The following is a 21,295-nucleotide window of genomic DNA, read 5'->3' on the forward strand; positions in this document are numbered from 1 at the left end:
AAGAGCCTAACATTTTAGGGATTATGCTATGAAAAGAGAAGCAGAGCCTAACATTTTAGGGATTATGCTATGAAAAGAGAAGAAGAGCCTAACATTTTAGGGATTATGCTATGAAAAGAGAAGAAGAGCCTAACATTTTAGGGATTATGCTATGAAAAGAGAAGAAGAGCCTAACATTTTAGGGATTATGCTATGAAAAGAGAAGAAGAGCCTAACATTTTAGGGATTATGCTATGAAAAGAGAAGAATAGCCTAACATTTTAGGGATTATGCTATGAAAAAAAAAGACTGATTAGCCTTCATTTATAATAATGGATTAACTATAGTTTGTAAGTTTTTTTTTATAATTTGGTAAGAAATTGACTATGGAGAAAAAAGAATGAAATCAACTTTTCAAAACAAACGAATAAAATTTATTCCGAAGATAACAGATACCTGAAAGTGTTCCAAAGGTTGCACATCTAAAAGAGTTGCAAAGGGATACATAGGAACCGGAAAAGCCATCCAATGGTAAAAGTGATACTTCTTCAGGTCCTAAAATATTTTAATTTTAGAGTCAATAAATAAATAGTAATAAAATGTCAAAAATATAAGATAAGAAACGAGTATTTTCAGTGGATTTACCTTCTTCATCCTGTGTAGCTCCCTAGTAAGAACTAGGAGTGTTGAAACTTGCCATCTTGACAGCGGTAGAAATTTATTATACAAATATATTATACAAATAAAAAACATTATATATTATATATAAAAATACATATATATATATATATATATACATATATATATATATATATATATATATATATATATATATATATATATATATATATATAAATATGAAAATATATAATAATATAAATAAAAAATATAAAATAATATAATTTTTTAATATTTTTATATAAAAAAATATATTATACGCAAAAATATAAAAAAATATTACAATAAAAATCTATTATAAAACTCGTCGAATAAATTTTTCACTTAATTGGAATACGAATTATCCCCCATTCACAATGAGAATTTACTAATACCAAAATTTAGCTAGCCCCAATTTAAGCCAATCAGAATGTCTTATAGTTTTAAGCCAATCAGAAAATTCTATCAAAAAGCTGATTGGCTCAAATTAGCGCTAGCTAAATCTCTGTATAAGTAAATATCATTACGAATCTCGAGAAAATCTTTCTCATCTCAAGAAGTTTCTGGGCAGACGTTACCAACGCAAACATTTGAGTATAGGCTTTAGAAGATAACTTTTGAATTTTCAAATGCTTAATACCAAGGTAAGGTAAAGTTAAGCATACTTAAAGTAATATCTAATATTATATTAATCAAAGTAATCAAAAAAATATTAAGCTTAATTAAGCTTGAAAAACACTAAGTGAAGCTGATAATAGATTGAGATAATAAACAAACAAATAGTTCAAGTTCAATCATTTTATTATTAACATATACATGTATATAATTGACATAGGCCCATGGGGAGACAAACTCTAGTTGAGACAATGCATTCAATTTCAATTATCAAGGAAGTTTCTAAAGTATGTCTCTTGTTCCTCAAGGGAGTAGCTAAGTAGAGCATAATCGCAGAGGAAAGGTCTCTAGCATTCATTCGGACTAACCGCCTTGGGACTACACATCGAGAACCACTTAGAAGCATACCTCCTCTCTAACAACAGATAGATGGGTCATGACTGAGTGTGTGTATAGTGAGAGGGAGGGGGGGGGGAGGGAACACTAATTGGTCAGCCTTATCATGCTAACAAAATTTAAGAACAGATTGAAACAAATAGGGAATTCTATAGGAAGAAGCAAAGAGTGAAGCTGCTAATAGGCTGAGCGAAAAAAGAACTTATACAGCTTTATTGCTGCGTTGCAGAGCTGCGATGGTACTTTTATGCTACGACGAGTGTTGCCACTGAGAATCTATATAAATATGAAATTATCATGCCTTATTTAGCCTTATCATGCTAATTATTTAGCCTTATCATGCTAACAAAATTTAAGAACAGATTGAAACAAATAGGGAATTCTATGGGAAGTAGCAAAGAGTGAAGCTGCTTATAGACTGAGCGAAAAAGGAGCTTTTATAGCTTTATTGCTGCGTTGCAGAGCTGCAACGGTACTTTTATGCTGCGACGAGTGTTGCCACTGAGAATCTATATAAATATGAAATTATCATGCCTTATTTAGCCTTATCATGCTAATTATTTAGCCTTATCATGCTAACAAAATTTAAGAACAGATTGAAACAAATAGGGAATTCTATAGGAAGAAGCAAAGAGTGAAGCTGCTTATAGGCTGAGCGAAAAAAGAACTTATACAGCTTTATTGCTGCGTTGCAGAGCTGCGATGGTACTTTTATGCTACGACGAGTGTTGCCACTGAGAATCTATATAAATATAAAATTATAAAAATTCCAAAGTTTGAAAATAAATCCTAAGGTATCACTTTAAATAATTTTATTACCTAAATTACCCTATATTACTATAGCCTACTCTAGCTAGCGATAAGATGAATGTCCACCAGTTTCGGTGACGGTAGTGAGCTGACTTCTCTGTGAAGCTCCGAATGGTGCACCATGTTTTATTGATTCATTCCCTGTCCACTAATAACATACTTGATGTTTTCTTTAAGGGTATTTATATGTTTATTTTCCAAAGATCCTTAGCTAAAGACAAAAACCCAAGATCCTGAGAAAAATCCCAGAGTGGCACTCATGGCTATGTAGATTAGAAGTTTACTTTAGTTTACTTAGCATTTTAGGTGTAATTAATATCAACTTTAGTAAGTAATTGGAAAAAGCACTGTTTTACTTTTCATGTAAGCATTATCTTTCATGGGTATAATCTATTATTAAGGAATAAGTCTTCTTTGCAACTTCAAATAATCCTAACGGCGAATCCGGACAGCCAATGGCAGGTACCATTTCGTGAATGACGCTGAATTCCTGTGAAGGCGTTCCTGACACCAAACAACAAACAAACAGTTGTACCAATCAGTGGCATCAAAGCCATAGGGATCAATTTGGGGGCTATATGATAAATTGCAAAATACTAGAAACTTGGTTAGTAAATTACACTTTCATCGCACCAGCCTATTGATGCACAGCTATTATGCAACTTTTTTTTTATCAGCCATATTCTTTATACCCATCTTTTGCCTCAGGCAATTGATATTAGGCAACAGACATCTGTTATGTCTTCATAGAAAAAAAAAATGAAATAGAAAATGCCAGCCTACCGAGTATGCAATAATACTGATCTTCAACATTTTTTCTGGCTCTACAATGCAATTCTTGGACATGATAAATTCCCATATTTCTTTACCAAATTCATTTATATGTTCGGCTTTATCCATAGTTTTGAAACTGTCTGCTGTATTTTTATTCAAAAATGTTCCAGCAATACATTGCTGCTGATTTTGAGTTTGTCTAAAACATAAAAAAATACAATTAAACCTCGATACAGTGGTAAGGACAGGAACATTTGGACTAACCAGATCTGGAAATAAAAAAAAAATCGAATAAAAAAAATAAAGGAAATAGAATGGAAAGAAAAATAAAAGGAAACAGAAGAGTATAAATAGGATATAGTCACAACAGAAAAGTAGGAAACACAAAGAATATGAAATAGAACGAATATGAAATGGAAAGGAAATAGAGTAGAAATAGGACATAGAAGGTAAAAAAAAAAAATAGGATACAGAAAGTCAAAAAGAAAGAATTGGAAATAGAAAAACAGAAAGAATAGGAAACAGAATGAATAGAGAATAGTGTAGGAATATTATTTAGAAAGTCGAAACAGAAAGAATAGGAAATAGAAAGGAAAGGAAATGACACAGAAAGAATAGGAAATAGAAACGAAATAGAGTAGGAATAAGATATAATAAAGTCGGGGCACAAAGAATAGAAAATAGAAAGAATAAGACATTGAAATGAAATAGAGTAGGAATAGGATATAGATTTTCGAAACAAAAAGAATAGGACAATAGAAAGCAGAAAAAACTATATAGTTAAAATGCATCTTGTTGGTAAAGTAAGACGAGTGGTTTCAACTCCAAGTAAATAAAATCGCTCTTCTTAATATTCACTCCAGCAATCTAATCCAGGATAAATTGTAGAATAAATGCCACTGAGGTATTTTAGAACCAACAACTTTACGAAAGAAATCCTGCCATCCCCCCCCCCCGATAGTCAAACCTCTGCAATAGTGAATGCAATAACGAAAAGTAGTGTAAGAGATATCAGAGGCCTTTCCAAAGCTGGGAATAAGAAGCACATTACTAAAAAAAAGAATAAAAATACATCCCTGACTTTTTTTGAAGAAGAAAAATCCTAGCTGGGATACTATACTAGAACCATACCGGTTACACTTGCTACATATATTATATACATAATATATATTAATAAACAATTTATAGTTATAGAAAATTTCTTATTATGTTCGTTTCACCATTATATATTTTATTATTTCTATATATCTTAGAATAGATATACAAATATATATATATATATATATATATAATATATATATATATATATATATATATATATATATATATATATATATATATATATATATATATATATATATATAAAATATAGATACAAAATAATTTCTAGTATTAAAATATAAACCAATTATAAATACTCAAAATAATATACTAGTTATACCAGAGGTAAACCTTAACCAGATAATGAAGAAAAACTGACAATCGATTGCTTTCTTCACATCCATGGGGCTAGGGTAGCAGATACATGGGGGCTAGGGCAGCAGCCTCTAAAACTGTTTTTTGATGATATACTTAGATTGTTTTTGATGCTATCTTCAAAGACCTTTTTTACCCCGAGGCATAGGTTTACTGTTTTTGCCAGTATAGGTTTTTAAGCTGCACGTATAAAAGAATATATAACATTCTAAATAAAATTTCAAAGATTCTACTAAAAAAGTGAAGAAATTCCGAGAGTCCTTTGGCTTTCATCTGCCACAACCTCACACAACACCTACAGGATAATTCCGTTTTGATCTTATCACAACTTGTGATAAGACCTTCCATGATCTTATCACAGCGGTTCTAATGAGGAACCGGTATATTCCTCCTCAGAAAATTCCCCCCATGAGAAAATCCCCCCGTGGAATTCTCTAAGGAGGAACTTCATGTACATTGACAAGACAGCACTTTGCTTAACCATGACTCCCCCCCCCCATGGCTAATTGTGGACGTGCAGTTCGCTAAGCCACCGTTAATTTGGGCACGGCTAACACCCCTATCTCCTGCACCGACTACTTCCAACAGCGTTTGAATACCGACGCTACTTCAGGAATCACAACTAACTTTCAGGAATACTCTGTACCGTTTGCAAAATTCAGCTAATCACATATTTGCATTTCAGTCCACTCCTCAGGGCAAGTGGTAAAGACACCTGAGCTACTACTCAATCAGAGATTAATTCATTGTCTTTGGCCTATTTTCTTTTTTTGTCATAATTAAATGACGTAATCCAAGGTGTATAATCTCTAGCCAATTCAATCTTTCTCAATATTTTCACTGTCCAAAAAATACACTTTTTACACACCAATTAAATTCAAAGTTAAATTCAATTTGCGACATGGCTAATTGTAGACAGAGAAAATCCAAGACAGATAGTCCAAGCAATTGAGAGGCAAATGTTTAAATGGTTGCGGCATAGGTAAATGGCGGGAGTAAGTATGACTCTTATTGGACACATATTTGTTTGTTAGTTTCTGGAAAGGCATGCCTGCCTAGAGTCTCAGGCAGGCATGTTGACCAAGAATTTAAAATTGACATAGGACCGTTAGATTGCCTGGAATGAAAAGCAAACAAGGCACACCCACCTATGGTCTTAAGAAGGTTGACCAAGAATTTACAATTGACATAGGACCATTAATTTGCTTCAAATAACAGGCAATAAATAACACATTCAATAAAAATTTTGAGATAGCCATTTTGTTCAACGTAGTTAAAGGTCCGGCAATTATGTCTTTGAGGATGACAAACCTCCCACACATCTCAGGGCAAGGTTGTAAGTTGTGCCCTTGGGGCATATAAGGTTTTGATAGAAAGCGTTGTCGTAAAAACTTCAATAAGGGCTCATTCAACTGGGAATTGAGAGGGCTAGTGCCCTTATAAATAGTCAAAACCGATCGGAGGGAGAATCCCCCCCCACGCCCATCGTTTCCTTAGACACATCCGATCAACATTTTGATATAGCAGTTTTGTAGAACGTAGTTGAAGGGTCTGGAAATTATGTCTTTGAGTAATGACAAACCCCCCCACAGCCCTCAGGTATAAGGTTGTAAGTTATGCCCTGGGGGCATATAAAGTTTTTATAGAAAGCATTGTCGTAAAAACATCAAACTGGGGTTCATTCGAGCGAAAATTGAGAGGGCTATTGCCCTTTTTAATAGTCGAAAGTAATCACCCCCCTCACCCATCATTTCCCCAAACATTTCCGACCAACATTTTGATATGGCAATTTTGTTCAACGTATTTGTAAGGTTTGGAAATCATGCCTTTGAGAATGACAACCCTCTCCACATAGCCCTCAGGACAAGGGTTGTAAGTTACTCCCTTCGGGTATTTATGGGTTTTATAGAAAGATTTGTTGTGGAAGCTTCAAAAAGGGCTCATTCGATTGAAAATTGAGAGGATTAGTGCCTTTTTTATTAGTCAAAAGTGATCAGAGGGAAAATGCCCCCCCCACGCCCATTATTTCCCCAAACACTTCAAATCAAAATTATAGCAAATCCCCCAAGCCCTCAGGGCAAAGGTTGTAAGTTATGCCCTGGAGGCATATAAGGTTTTTATAGAAAGTATGGTCATATAAACTTCGGAGGGTGCTCATTGGATTGGTAATCAAACGCTCTAGTGCTCTTTTTAAGAGTCAAAGTGATCGGAGGGCAGCTAACCCCTCCCCCCCACACATACATACACACACACGTCGTATTGTCCCAAAATGCATTTGATAGAAATTTTGAGATAGCCATTCTATTCAAAATAGTCTAAAAATCATGTAATGTGGAGACTGGCGTCGAAATTAAGCTCATAGATTAGGAGCAAGAGTAGATAGTTACGGCCAGGGGGTATTAAAGGTTTTAAAGAAAGAGATCGTTGTTTAACTTGGGAAGAGGCTCAATCTTTTCCCTTAAAAAGACTATGTCAATATAAAACGAACAGAAATTAATAAAAAAAAACTTTTTCTACAAAATAAGTTATTCAAACAAAAGCAAAGAACTCCATTAAACCAAAAATTAAAAAAAAAAACAGAATCAAACAATCTACCAAGCATACAACTACTACGAATCAGTATCAATAAATAAATGAAATCCAAAACAAACAGGAATTAAAATAAATAACAGAGCTAAACTCAAAACGAGCAGAAATTAATACGAGTAGGGTTCTAAACCCCTATGGTTTCTAAAAGCCAGAATATAATTTGTACTTTACTGAAAAAATTATTTTAAATGTTTTTATTTTTATATCTTTAAGAAATCAAAAACTAATTAAGATTTTAAGGAATAAATATCAGCATATGTATGTTAAACTGGCAATGTACACGTTTTTCTGTAAATTGATTTGAATTTTTTCAGTTAACAATTTAATACTTGAAAGTCATGTTGCCCTAATACCCAACACTTTTTTATGAATAGGGTTTGAAAACTTACTTCATTTAAAGTATTTCTTTCTTATTTGGAATAAGGAGTTCTGTCAATTTTAAATACCTTTTGTTTATTTTATTGTCTCATTTGTCACTAATAAACTCATTACACGGTGCTGCGATCTCAAATGAAAGTAAATTTGAGGGAAAATCCCCCTCCCCCGAAGAACTTTCCCTGTGAAAAACTCATCCTCCATGGTAAATTACCGAATTTTTTAATTTCAAAGTATTTTTAAAAAAATCCCACGGCAACGATTCTCCCCCCATGCAGATTCCCTCCGACATCTCCCCCATGCAGATTCCCTCCGACCTCTCCCCTTGGCAAATCCCCTTCACTAGGGAATAAAATACAGCAATAAAAACACGATAATGCACTGAATTGATAAATATGAACATCGATTTTTTTTTAATGCCATACTTTTCAGAATAGCTTTTTTAGACTGAAAAAAGTTGTCCTTTACCCTACATTATTTATTTATTTATTATTATACATTATTATTTATTTATTTATTATTTATTTATTATTAATTTATTTATTTATTATACATTATTTATTTATTAACACCTAATTATTTATTTTCAGATTATATACAAATACTCGGAGAAGATGTGCTGATAAAAATGATATAATTCTGAAAAATTCTCCCTGACAGTATTCTCGTAGAAATCCCCTTTGACATTGCCCCCTCCTCCTGGAATATTTTCCCCGCGCGTAAAATAACGATAGTGTTTTTAGACTTAGAAGCATTTGAAAAATTGGGTAAAATACCAAAATAAAGAACCTGTTGAACACCAAATTCAGAGAATTTATCAAAATAGAAATTTTATAATTTCGAAACTGTCAAAAAATCACAAAAATTTAAAATTGGCTAACCCTTTAAAGGGAATCAATACCTTTAAAAAAATAAAAGGACTCAATACTTTATAGAATCACTCTATCCTATCCATTATAAAAAAAAAATTAGTTTGAGTGGCCAAACTATTTAGAATTTACTGGGGAGTTTTGCCATAACTTGTAGAGCCCGGATAAGAGATCTTAATTAAACAACAGGAACTAAAGCTAACTTTCACCAACATCCTAGAGAAACCATTGAGAACTTTTTGTTTTGTACCCAAAATAGAAATGTTCAGATTTTATGAAACTTACATCATTAGAAAGTGTTTTTTTTTTTTTTTTTTTTTTTTAACGGAGGGATCCCTAATCTCTGTCAGTGTAAAAAATAGAAGGGGCTAGGGGGAAGGGGTTAGCATAAAAATAATTGCAGTCAAAACGTTTGCAAGAATGTACTCAATAACTTCTTGAAGTTTCTTAGCAATCAGGTGAGCAGCGTAGTAACGCATAAAGGAAAGACCCACATACATACATATATTCAATTATAAATAAATTTATTTACTTTTCCTTTGACTGCTCAATTTTGAATGTAGGGAAAATTTATAGGAAGGGAATATTCCCCGGGGGAATATTTAATAAGAGCAAGATTTTCTCAGTTTTCAACAGCCAAAATCTGATGTGGATACACTCGAATTACAAAACCAAGCATCTATGTTCAGTGAAACCAAGAGTGGCAAGGACAGGAAGAAAACATATTTAAAATTAAGTATTGAACAATCTGTACCTTCACCCATTTCTCCTCTTACAAAAATGAAAGAGAAGTCCCATTATGCCCTTTTCACAAAAAGTTGAAAAATATACAAATTAGAGTTTTGGCTGAGAACAGCTGCCCGTAATGTTACTGACAACACCAATTCTTGTACAGAGATAAAACAAGCTTTTTTACTTTGATGAAATCTAATTTGCTTATTTCAACAGGGTAAAGGCGTACATGTACACAGGCTACGGGCATTTTCATTAATACCCCTTCTTCACAACAGAGAGGGCTTATTTGCCTGAGTAAAGGCCTTCTTTTTTGAAGGATTGGGACATACAGTTGGTGGTAGTCAAGGACAGGTATGAACAAAGTTCCAAAGCTGCCAGTATCAGTTTTCGACCGAATTCAAAAAGCTACCAACACTGTACCAGCATAATTTGTGTTTTGACAGCTTTTCTTTGAGCAAAAAAGTATTTTTAAATATAAAAATGGTATTTTCAGACAAAATCTGCTGACAAATTTGAAAACTGCCAAGTAGCATTGCTACTTTGCTACCCCACTTTTTCCATGACGGGTCAAGGAGATTACATGAAAGTGCTCTTTTTTGGTCTAAAGCTGGACAAGCAGCCAATTATACCTGGAATAACCAGAATTTCTGCCATTAAAGAATTAGTTACTACCAGCAATTGCACTGTAGTCTGAGTTGATTTTCATCTGAATCCAGCTCTAAATACATTTACATATGCATATTTTGGCATTTGATGTCTATTTTTTCGACAGACTCTAACCATACTTTTAAGCTCTATCGCCAAAGGGTGACACCTAGATCTTCACCCCGTCTGATTGGAAAGTGTCAGTAATGATTCCAGTATTTAAAAAGGGAACAAATGTGACAGCCGTAACTTCAGAGGTATATCACTCATTGACATGGCCACCAAAGTATTTGCTTCGATTTTCCTCAAAAGGTTAGAGAGAGGAGAGTGGACGCGTGAAAATTATTGCAGATTTCACAGAGGGAGAGGGTACATTGACCAGATTTTCACCCTTTGTCTTATTCTCCAACAGCGCAAATGCTACACTCTCCCTACAATTAATGTATTTCTGGATTTCGTTGCTGCTTCCGACTCTGTAACCCTTGAAAACATTTAGCCAATCATGGTAGGGTCGGTTGAATTTATAGAGCTGGTGAAGGCCTACTATAAGCATTGTAAAGTGACTGTAAGAGTGCTGGGTGAAAAAAATGAGCCCTTCAATGTGGATGGCGGTGTAAAACAAGGATGCATATTATCCCCTGTTTTGTTTAACTACTGTACAGATTGGGTTCAAGAAAGAGCACCCTCAAGCTTCGATGGTGTCATTATGTGATTGGAAATTAAAGAATATGACCTAGAATATGCTGATGACATCGTTGCTCTTGCTACTGATCCAGCAACTGCCCTAAGAAAACTAAATGAAAAAGAATATTTCTCTCAGCATCTGGGTATGAAGATCAATACAGTCAAAAATAAAGACATGGATCTAAATATACAGTTCGATTATCAGCTTGTGTTTTATAGAAAGGAATTAGAAGAATTCGATAGCTTCACTTATCTTGGCTCGCTAATAGACTCTCGTAGAGACTGTTATCTTGACGTACAGAACAGAATCAACAAAGTTCAAGCCATTTTCTCTCAAGTTTGCCGTCATTTGTAGAGCCAATAGGAGATTAGTTTGAAAAAAAATTTGTGTCTCTAAAGTGGCTGCTAGATCTCTTCTCTTCTATGCAGTTGAGACTTGGCCTCTAGAGGCGCTTCATCTCCATGGTATGGAAATCTTTGACCACCGCTGTTTTTGAAAAAATCTTCAGGGTTCGATACTCTGACAGAATCTCAAATGCTGATGTGCATCACTCCTGCTGTTGGCACAAGATCGCAACAAATGGGAACCAACCATACAAAGTCTTCTAGATGCCAGGTGAAGCGTTTATGTCTGGTCCTGCAGCAAATACAACAACATCCATACCAGCCAAAAAATATCCAGCTACAGGAAACCATACAACTGTGTTGGAAAAGGCATCAGCTCTACACCTTTAAAGATAAAAATGTACTAAAATAGCCTAATACCAAAACATCAGCACAGATATGACACTTCATAAGAAAATGTATTTTCTTCATGGGAAAAGCTCTTGGGAAACTTGTTCAAGCATACCGCAAAGTTTTTACCATATCTTTCCCAAGAGTCTTTCAGTATTGGTAATAATAACCTTATGGTATCTGTGACCCAAGTCACTATTTGGGGATACAATGGATTTGACAGATCACTCATTAACTTTACCAAGTCCTTTGAATCATATAGTTTTACAGGGAGGCTAAATACAATTTATTTATACAAAAATATTTGACAGCCAGCCAGATATTAATTCATTAATAAAAAATAAGGTGCTGACCCTCAAATATTTTTTTTCATATTTTTAGCCATTATTTAGCCCTTTTAGTGCCTCAAATATTTAGCCTTTATTTTTATACTTTCCTCCCTTTACCTTAATTTTAGTTTTAGAAGACCCCCAGGAATATTTTTTCCACTTTCATAGTAAGTTTGATTAAGAAGAATTAACTATTCAAATATCATTTAGAGCCTATATCTGTTTAAAATTCAAAAATCATAGATTAAAAAATTAGAGGTACTTTGCTACCTTAGACAGCGGTTGAGGGAGGTAGCTTAATTGAATTAAGCTTTCAGAAACTAATCCATTGTCTTACTAAGACTCAGAAAGCTGTTTCAAAATTATAATAAAGCCCCTTCCCATAGCTTTAAGAATCCCATAACAACAATTATACATTTTTGGTCACTGAAGCTAAATATGTGCTGAATCTTGAGATACTGAATTTCTTACCCTTTGGTTCCAAGTTATTCATGAAATATATGTTTATAAAATAGCTTGTTATACTATCAGAAATATCAAAACTGAAAACGTATTGTTTTTCTTTTTTATTATTACAGATTGAATAAGGAATCAATAAGGACACTAAGACTTTAGGGCCATTTTTTAGCACTAAGATCTTAGGCTACATCTAAGATCTTTCATTTTTCTATAAAAATTATCGTTTTTTCAACTCATCTTTGCTCTAAGATCTTAGAGCTCACTGATGTTAGCAAAAAGCATGAAAGACGCCATCTTTCTGCCACATTGCACAATGATGAGAGAATTTTGATGATATACACATCATAGTTCTCAGACCACTGATCAGAGCAGAATGATGAAAGACGTTTGCATAAAAACGACAAAAGATGTAAGATCTTAGTTCACTTTTAAGCGTTTTCTGACAAAAGATGTAAGATCTTAGCACCTTGATGAGTGAAAAAACGGCCCTTTTATTTGAAATATTGTGATTTTTGCTTTAAAATACCACTTTTCTAGTTTTTGTTTCAGCAAATCTAATCTCTTTTTTTTTAACTTTGAAGTGCAAGAAAACACTTAGTACAAATTATAAGCTCCTGGTGGTCATCAAAATGGGCATAGATTCAGATATGATGCTCTACAGACAGCTCAACAAAGTTGTCTTTTCAGGCACTGGATTTGAAGTGTGTTTTGAGCAGGTTTGACAAAAACCATTTTCAGGTTCTTCGTGTTCAACTCAACAAAACTTTAAAGCGTTTTCATATTGCAAGTTCTGAGCATATTGGACATGGGTTCCTCGAAATTGTAATGCACCAGATTAGCATGGTTAAACACCAATTTCGAGGAGGCATTTGCCAGTGTAGAAAACGGCACTCAAGATGATAATCTTAACAACCCACGTTCAACTTAGTGTTCAACTAAGTTCAACCATGTTCAACTTAGCCTGAAAACAAGGTTTGACATAACTATATGCTCCACAAGGACAATAAAGACTTCAAGGCAGGTAAAACCACTAAGCTTGAGCATGCTGTACAAAAGAAAGACATTGCTGCAGCCTTTGAACTCCTGTATAAGCTGACTAGTCAATAGGTCATGGTGTCTGTAAGCCTGAAAGCAGTAAATCAACAAACCATATATGATCAGTCCCAATATCTTAGTCTTTGGGGAAATGCACTGATAAGCAACAAAACTTACACTTGCCAAATGGCACTACCCCAGGGCTCATTACTGCTACTGCGGAAACTACCTTCAAGGAGATTAAATCTGCCATGAGACGATGAAATACACCCTAAATAGACTCAAAATAACAAATCAGCTGGAACCTGTAGCATCAATTCAAGGATACTTAAAACAGAGGACCCTGCAATGATATTTTGGCTAGATTATCACCCAACTCTCTGTTCTTAAAAAACTGTTTTCAATATTGTTAATGAAATTGGCAAACTGTTTACTACATGTATTCCCCCCCCAACAGATTTATAACATGAGGAACAACCATAGAGCAGTTAAAAATGGTCAGACAAATTGCAGAGGTGACACTGATATTCAACAAAAAAGCATAAATAGATGTCATTGACTTTTGTTCTGCCTTTCACACTGTAGACAGACAATCCATGTGGCTATTCCTGAAAGTTAGAGGCCTACCAACAAAGGTAGTCAACCTCTTGAAAAAAAACTCCATAAGAACACAAAAAGTACAATTCTGGTTACCGGGAAGCTTTCTTATCCTTTCCCTGTGAACAACAGAGTACAGGAAAGATGCATTGCTACACCTGAGGTGTTTAACTGTGTAATTGACAATATCCTGAGTGAAACACACCATTTCCACCCTTTTGGCATCAGTTGCACAAGAAGACCCTTTCTGTAGGGATTCAACACCTAAATTATGTTGAAGGCTTCAAATGGGTTCTAGGCGTTTACCCCCCGGAAAGTACACCCCCCTACCCATGGAAAATTAGGCTTTCCAAATTGGAGAATTTTATTTGAGTTTTGTTTTTTTAATTTCCGTGAGGAGGGAGGAATTTTGGTTCTTGTGTATTATGTGTCACTCACTCAAGTTTACACTGTGTAAAATTTGAAAACACACCAGTTTTTTTTATTAATTTCTTTGTTACTTTGGAAATAAATTTGGGCTATAGATTTGCACATTAGGAGGAGGGGGGTAAAGTATAGCGCGTCTGCATGCAAAATGTGTTTGGTACAATGTTTCTGCATTTTGATTATCCATCAAAATCCAAATGGTGATCATTGAAATATTGATAGATTTTTCCGCCCTACCAAAAGTATTGTATTCATAAAACTTTACAGTTTAATGAATTGTAATTAAACAAATAGAAAAGGTTTTTCAACTAAAGTAAGTAGCAAGTTTAAAACTTGTATTAATCGCCACTCACTCAAGTTTATGCTGTGTAAATTTCAAGAACACATCTGTTTTTTTGTTAGTTTCTTTGTTACTTTAGAAATAAATTTGGACTATGGATTTGCATATTAAGGGGGAGGGAGTATAGCGGGTCTACATGCAAAATGTGTTTGGTACAATCCACAGTATATAAATTATAGCCAGTATGATTTTTCCCTATCTCACCCATTATAAAACCCGGACCGAGATGCGAGTGCTCCAGAGAATGTAGAAACATAAGCGACATTAGATCTTTTCACAGGTGGACAAGTCAGATTTCCCTTGAACACAAAACTTGGCTTCAACATTGGAACACTAAATTTTGAAGAAACTAATCTTAAATTAATTTATTCCAAATACATATATGAAAATTGATAATTAGTAGTGCAATGTTATTATTAGATGTTTTTAGGAATTAAAAGTAGGTTTTGAAGTCTCAAATTGGTTTCAAACCCATTTTGAGAAAGTTTCTGCCAAAATACATGTTCCAGGGTAATTAGACCACTGATGGCAGATCAAATGAGAGGAGCTGTTTGTACTCGCTAATGCATGAATGAGTGGGAGGAGCTGTTTGTTTGCACTGAGAATGAAGAGCCAGAAATTATCTGCAGTAAACTTATTGCTATATCTTTATACTGTGGTACAATCATTCTGCATATTAGATAGATAGATAAATAAGTGTACTTTAAAGCCAAATGTACAGCCATGATCTCAGTAAAATAACATAAATGAAAGGCACAAATAACATAAACTTTGATCAGCAAACATCATAAAACACTTAAATGAAACACTACATTAGCCTAATAATAGTACTTAATACTTGAAAAAAACAGTCATTGATAAAAAAAACATTTAATGCTTGGAAAAAAAATTAAATGAAACATTACATTTACTTTATACTGGGATTTTTTTTTTTTTTTTTTTAGTTAACAAAATTTCCAGTTAACTTGCTATTCTTCTGTAATTTTTTAGTGGCCATATTTTATGACTTGAAACTATCCAAATACTTTACCCCCCCCCCCCCTATGTGCAAATATATAGCCCGAATTATATATTTCCCATGTATTCTGTCGCTTGTCTTTGTCATGTCTCGTGCTAAGCTGAAAAAAACTAACCAAGAAACCGGTTTTGTTCTCGAGTTTTATCCAGCGTAAACTTGACTGAGTGGCGCATAATACACAAGTACCAAAATTCCTTCCTCCTATAGAAATTAGAAAAATAAAACTCAAATAAAATTCTCAAATTTGGAAAGCCTTATTTTCCACGGGGGGGGGGATTTTCCGGGGGGTGGTATTTTCGGCGGGGGTAATCGCCAGGGCGGGATAAACGCCGGCCACCCTTCAAATGATACTAAGAGATTCACAACACTAAAATCCTGACAATCTGTAAGCTGAAAAATCTTGAAACTCCAGCAAAAACCTGTTCCCTGAGGTGGCATGGGACACCTACTCTGGCTCCAGTCAAGTATCCCTGCCAAGGTTACCATATATTTTAGTCCCTTAGAAAATGGCTTGTGACATTCTTGAGGGAGGCCTTGCATCAGGTGGGCTGGTACCATAAATCAATGCTGCATCATCAGCCACAATATCTAACCAAACAAGGCTTCATCCCTAGCCCTAGATAGAACCATACAGAGATGTCTGATGGTACTGTCAACTTGTTCCCTTGATGCTGGTGACCCAGCTGAGCAAGAGCATACAGTCAAGACAGTCAAACTTTCTTCAATGCAGTATTCAAAGAGATAAGAGTAGGAAGGTACTAGAGGTGGGATAGGATCTTACAGTAGCAACAAACTGGAGGTATCAGACTTAAAAAACTTTCTATTTCCATATTTAACCTATAAATATTTTGCCAACAAATTTAATACTCTAACCAAGAACTTTCTAATTTCATAAAGATTTGGAATGTAGGAGAACAGAGTACATGATGAAAACATCTTTTGGTATCAATACGGTTTTTATTCTGTTCTTAACTAGCACCACAATACCAAATTCTTAGTTCATTATATTAAGGAAACATATCAAATTTCAAGCACTTTCAGAGTTGCTTCCAGTTTAACTATATTTCCTGTCCCCTAATGACTAGATAGTCTTTGATTATTTCCAAAAGTTTGTTGACATTTTTTGTTTTTATTATTTTAATACTTCTCTCTCATAAACGGTTGATTCCCAATGCCAAACAATACAAATTGAGAAAAAACAACAATCAAAATCAGCCTACCCTTGGACTTTATCCAAACATTAGACTTATGTTCAGGCATTAGAGGGTGGGGTGCATTGAGGAAAGGTAATGTGACTGGAAATAAGAAACACAAATATTTTCTTTCTTCAAATTAGCTAGAACAGTTTAGCACAATAATCCCTTACAGGACTTTGAACCTATTCAGGTTATATTAATTAGAAAAACACCAGCATGATGTTTACCCAAGCTATCAAAATAGCATGTCAACAATGTATATGAACCAGTTTAGAGAACTTAGTTAAAGCTTTCAATGAATAGCCTAAAAAGGGAGGGGAGAGCAAGGAACCTTATATCCAAAAGTTTGTTGACATTTTTGTTTTTATTATTTTAATACTTCTTTCTCATAAACGGTTGATTCATAATGCCAAACAATACAAATTGAGAAAAAACAATAATCAAAATCAGCCTACCCTTGGACTATATCCAAATTTTAGACATATGTTCAGGCATTAGAGGGTGGAGTGCATTGAGGAAAGGTAATGTGACTGGAAATAAGAAACACAAATATTTTCTTTCTTAAACCTAGCTAGAACAGTTTAGCACAATAAGCCCTTACAGGACTTTGAACCTATTCAGGTTATATTAATTAGAAAAACACTGGCATGATGTCTACCTAAGCTATCAAAATAGCATGTCAATTGTATTTGAACCAGTTTGGAGAACTGAGTTAAAGCTTTCAATGAATAGCATAAAAAGGGAGGGGAGAGCAAGGAACCATCATGTTTTGTGGTATGAGATGAGGTTTACATTGATAAGTCATTTTTGTTTTGCATTCTTTCTAGGAATCATGCTAACTAATTTCTGTAGTTCTTTAAATAATTATTATTTATAGCTTCTGTTGTTCTAAATTTGAATTATTTCAACTTCATTTTTGCTCATATTAGGGTTTTAATATGGTTCTTACCTTTACTTTTAATATGTCTTACCTTTCAGTAAGACATTTGCTTTAGGAAAACATTTTTTAAGTAATTAAATTGAGGTGATTAAAGAGTTTATTTCAACTAGCAGACAAATTTCATGTGTGATTTTGTAAGTCATGACAAATTTAAGGGCTATTGGTTCCCTACTAACATTAGTGGATAGGGCACACAAGCAATGACAGAGCATATGTATTTGTTTTTACCCTATTAACTAAACAGTCCAAAGTCATATCTACTTTTGCTAGTCACCTTCTAAAATTGGCTAAAACAAACTAAAGCAATAGCTACTTCCTAGAACTCCCTTTTAGTTTGTGTAACTTAAAACTTGCCTTTTATCTTAGATTGGCAGCTTTATAGTACAAAAAATCTCAATAAAATAAAGGTAGCTTAATTATATTTCTTATTTAGGCTCTTTTCAAATATCATATTTTCACTTTTGACAGTGATATTATACCCATTGATCATGATGAACATAGCCTTAAGATATATTCAAAAGCAAAAGAACCCACGAAAAATTAAACTTCTATGTCACAATAAAAATGGATACAGTATGCATCATGTTTTTATTAATAATGTCACTTTTTTCATTACATTTCTTAACAGCATTTTATACAACAATTCTAAAACAACCATTTTATACAGTGGCATAAGGACTAAGAATTAGACCTCTTTAGAAGGAGACATTCAAGGACAAAAAGAGACATTTTTAGATTACCGATTTGATTCTCATATTAACAATTTTGTACATATTTCTGACAATTCCCCATATCCACCCTGATGATCCTAGTTATAGTCTTAAGTAATATATTTCTTTGATGCTTAACATTGGATGCTACATCACATATTCTTTCTGAAAATAGGTGATATATATTCTTAATAATGAAGAGCCACTGTGGTGAAAGGTTAGAAATTTGACCTGTTGAGAAGGAGATATGCTAGAAAAAAATCATATGCTTTATTTTAGAAACTTAATATATCCCCCCCTCTAATCATCACAAAATTTTGACAAGAGAGTAAAATAAGAAATTATAAAAAGTACACATTAACATAAGGGTCTCTTGTTAATCTTAGAACACAGTAGGATTGGGTGAATGAAACTCTTAGGGATGATGAGAGTTTCACTAATCCCCTGAAATTGTATTTAGAAGTGCCTAAAATCACTCTTTTCCTATTCAATTGGCACTGAACTTTTCAGTCTCTGAGTAATAAAACATACTTTCAGCAATGATATAAGTAAATAGATCATTTAAGATTTTTCTGCTGCTTACAAGATTTCATAGGCCTAGCATTTTCTTCTGAGGGAGTAAACTACTTAAACACAAATGATTTTTGAAAAACAGGAAGTACCTAATGATTTTAGGAAAACCTTAATTAAGCCACTTTATAAAAAAGGTGATAAAAGTGAGTGTGGTTATTGAGTTATTGAGGCATTAGTCTGGTCTCTGTAGCTAACAAATTACTTAGTAATATGATACTTTTTCGACTGAGAGATGCTGTATGCAAAGTTTTAAGAGAAGAACACTGTGGTTTTAGAAAAAAAGGCAAAGGATATGTTGACCAAATTTTCACTCTTAGGCTAATAACTGAGAAGTGCCTGAGTTTTCAAATGCCTTTGGTCCTCAGTTTTATAGATTATGAGCAAGCATTCGATTCTGTTGGTAGAAGAACTTTAGTAAAGGTTTTATCCTTGTATGATATACCAGACAAATACATTAAAGTGATTAGTGCTATGTATGAGAGTAACACTGCTCTGGTTAAGGTAGGAAATAAGGCTAGTAGCTGGTATTGTATTAAGTCAGGAGTTAAGCAGGGTTGTGTTCTATCCCCATTTATATGGATTATTTTGATGGATTTTGTCTTCAGGAGCACAGGAAAGGCAATAGGGGAACATGGAATCAAATGGGGAGGAAAAAGTTTCCTGGACCAGGATTATGCTGATGATTTAAGCATCCTAGATGAAAGTGTGAGCAAAACGAATGAAGTTTTAGAGGTTTTTTAGGTTCAGGGTGCTAAAATTGGTTTGAAAATTAATGTTAGGAAGACTAAGTCACTAAGGCTAGGAACAAGTGAAGATGAAAAGGTGAGGTTGGGTAATGAAAAGATTGATCAGGTGGGCAGCTTCACTTACCTTGGTAGTATCATTAGTAAAGATGGTTGGAGCAGTGAAGATGTTAAAAGTAGAATAGCCAAGACTCAGGATATTTTTTCACAATTGAAAAAAGTCTGGAAGAATAGGAAGATAAGTCTGCAAACCAAGATTGGAATATTGGAAGTTAAGATGATGACAGTGGTCAAATATTGTTCTGAAGCATGGGTGCTCAAAAAGCGGATGAAGATTTGCTGGATGTTTTCCAGAGAAATTGCTTAAGGATTATTCTGGGTACCTGGCTGACTGACCATACTTCAAAATATAGGCTATACAAAAAATGTGGTTCAATACTGCTCTCTAGGGCTATAGTGAAAGAAAGGTTGAGGTGGCTAGGGCACATTGTGTGGATGAAGGATTACAGATTGCCAAAGATTGTTCTTTTTGGCCAACCATCTAGGGCTAAACGGAAAGCAGGTTGTCCCCGCCTGGGGTGGGAGGACGTCATAAAAAAGATTTAGAGGAAATGGGAACTTCGTGGGCGGGTGTAAAGAGGGAGGCTTTGAATAGATTGGGGTGGAGGAGGAGCGTGCATAGCTGTGTTGCCCTCTGGCGGCTTGGTGCTGTGGTGAGTTGTTAGTAGTAGTATTACAGCTCCACAGGCTATATCTGGGATCATCAAGAGTGTGGTTTGAATTGTTAGTAAAAGAACCATGATGAGTGGAAAGAGCATAAAGCAAAAATCAAATGGTAGCCTACCACATCAATTTGCATATTTCTGTTGGAAATGTCTAACCCAGGGGTGGCCAACCCAAATTATCTTGCAGGCCACATTGGACATGTATCATAACTCCATGGGCTACATATAAAATTATATACACTCATATTAGATTTAGACCTATTACAGAAATTTTTTGGAGTGACAAACTGAAAAATAATGAATTTTCATTAATTATGTTTATTATTATTTTTACATGTAAACAAAGATAATATAATAACAATAATGATACTAAATGCACATTATAAAAAATATATACTAAATACTAAAAAAAAATCAATCATAGACAAATATTTATTTCACTAGTGCAATATTTGTTTCTCCCCTTTTCACTTAACTTTTGCAACTTGATCTCAATTTGGGTATTTCCATATTGTAATTGGTGTTGAACATTAGTGTCCATTATGTTTTTTGCATGTTTTGTGCTTGGTCAATTTCACTTTCAAAAAGAAATTTTGCAGGAGTGAGTTGAGCCAAAAGTGCTAACAACTTTTTATGCCAAATTTTTTATATTGGATAATTTTTCTTTTGTGATGTAAATGTTAAAAAAAGAGAAAAATATACTTTTGCTTCTGAATTTTCAAACATGCATTCTAATTCATTATTGCACTATATATCAATCATATCCAATTGGAGATAATCTGGGACAGACTCAATTTCAACATGAAAAGGAGATGAATATATTTTAAAAAATTTGGTGTATTTTTTCCAACTCTAAATTATTGAA

General features: G+C 34.0%; 1 protein-coding gene across 2 annotated transcripts in view; it reads right to left on the bottom strand.

The window, feature by feature from the left end:
- The window catches only part of Atg7 (Autophagy-related 7), a 112,857-nt gene that overhangs the window by 89,714 nt on the left and 1,848 nt on the right, over positions 1-21,295 (bottom strand). For both annotated transcript variants that reach the window (XM_089106522.1, XM_089106521.1), the window contains exons 2-3: positions 3,241-3,430; positions 436-534 (exon numbers count right to left, since the gene is read on the bottom strand). In XM_089106522.1, the coding sequence (XP_088962648.1) occupies positions 436-534; positions 3,241-3,430 (289 nt within the window). The remainder of the gene's footprint in view (positions 1-435; positions 535-3,240; positions 3,431-21,295) is intronic.

Source organism: Artemia sp. Qi Xiang Cuo, chromosome 21 (genome assembly GCF_049724085.1).
Source record: "Artemia sp. Qi Xiang Cuo chromosome 21, ASM4972408v1, whole genome shotgun sequence".
Lineage (NCBI taxonomy): Eukaryota > Metazoa > Arthropoda > Branchiopoda > Anostraca > Artemiidae > Artemia > Artemia sp. Qi Xiang Cuo.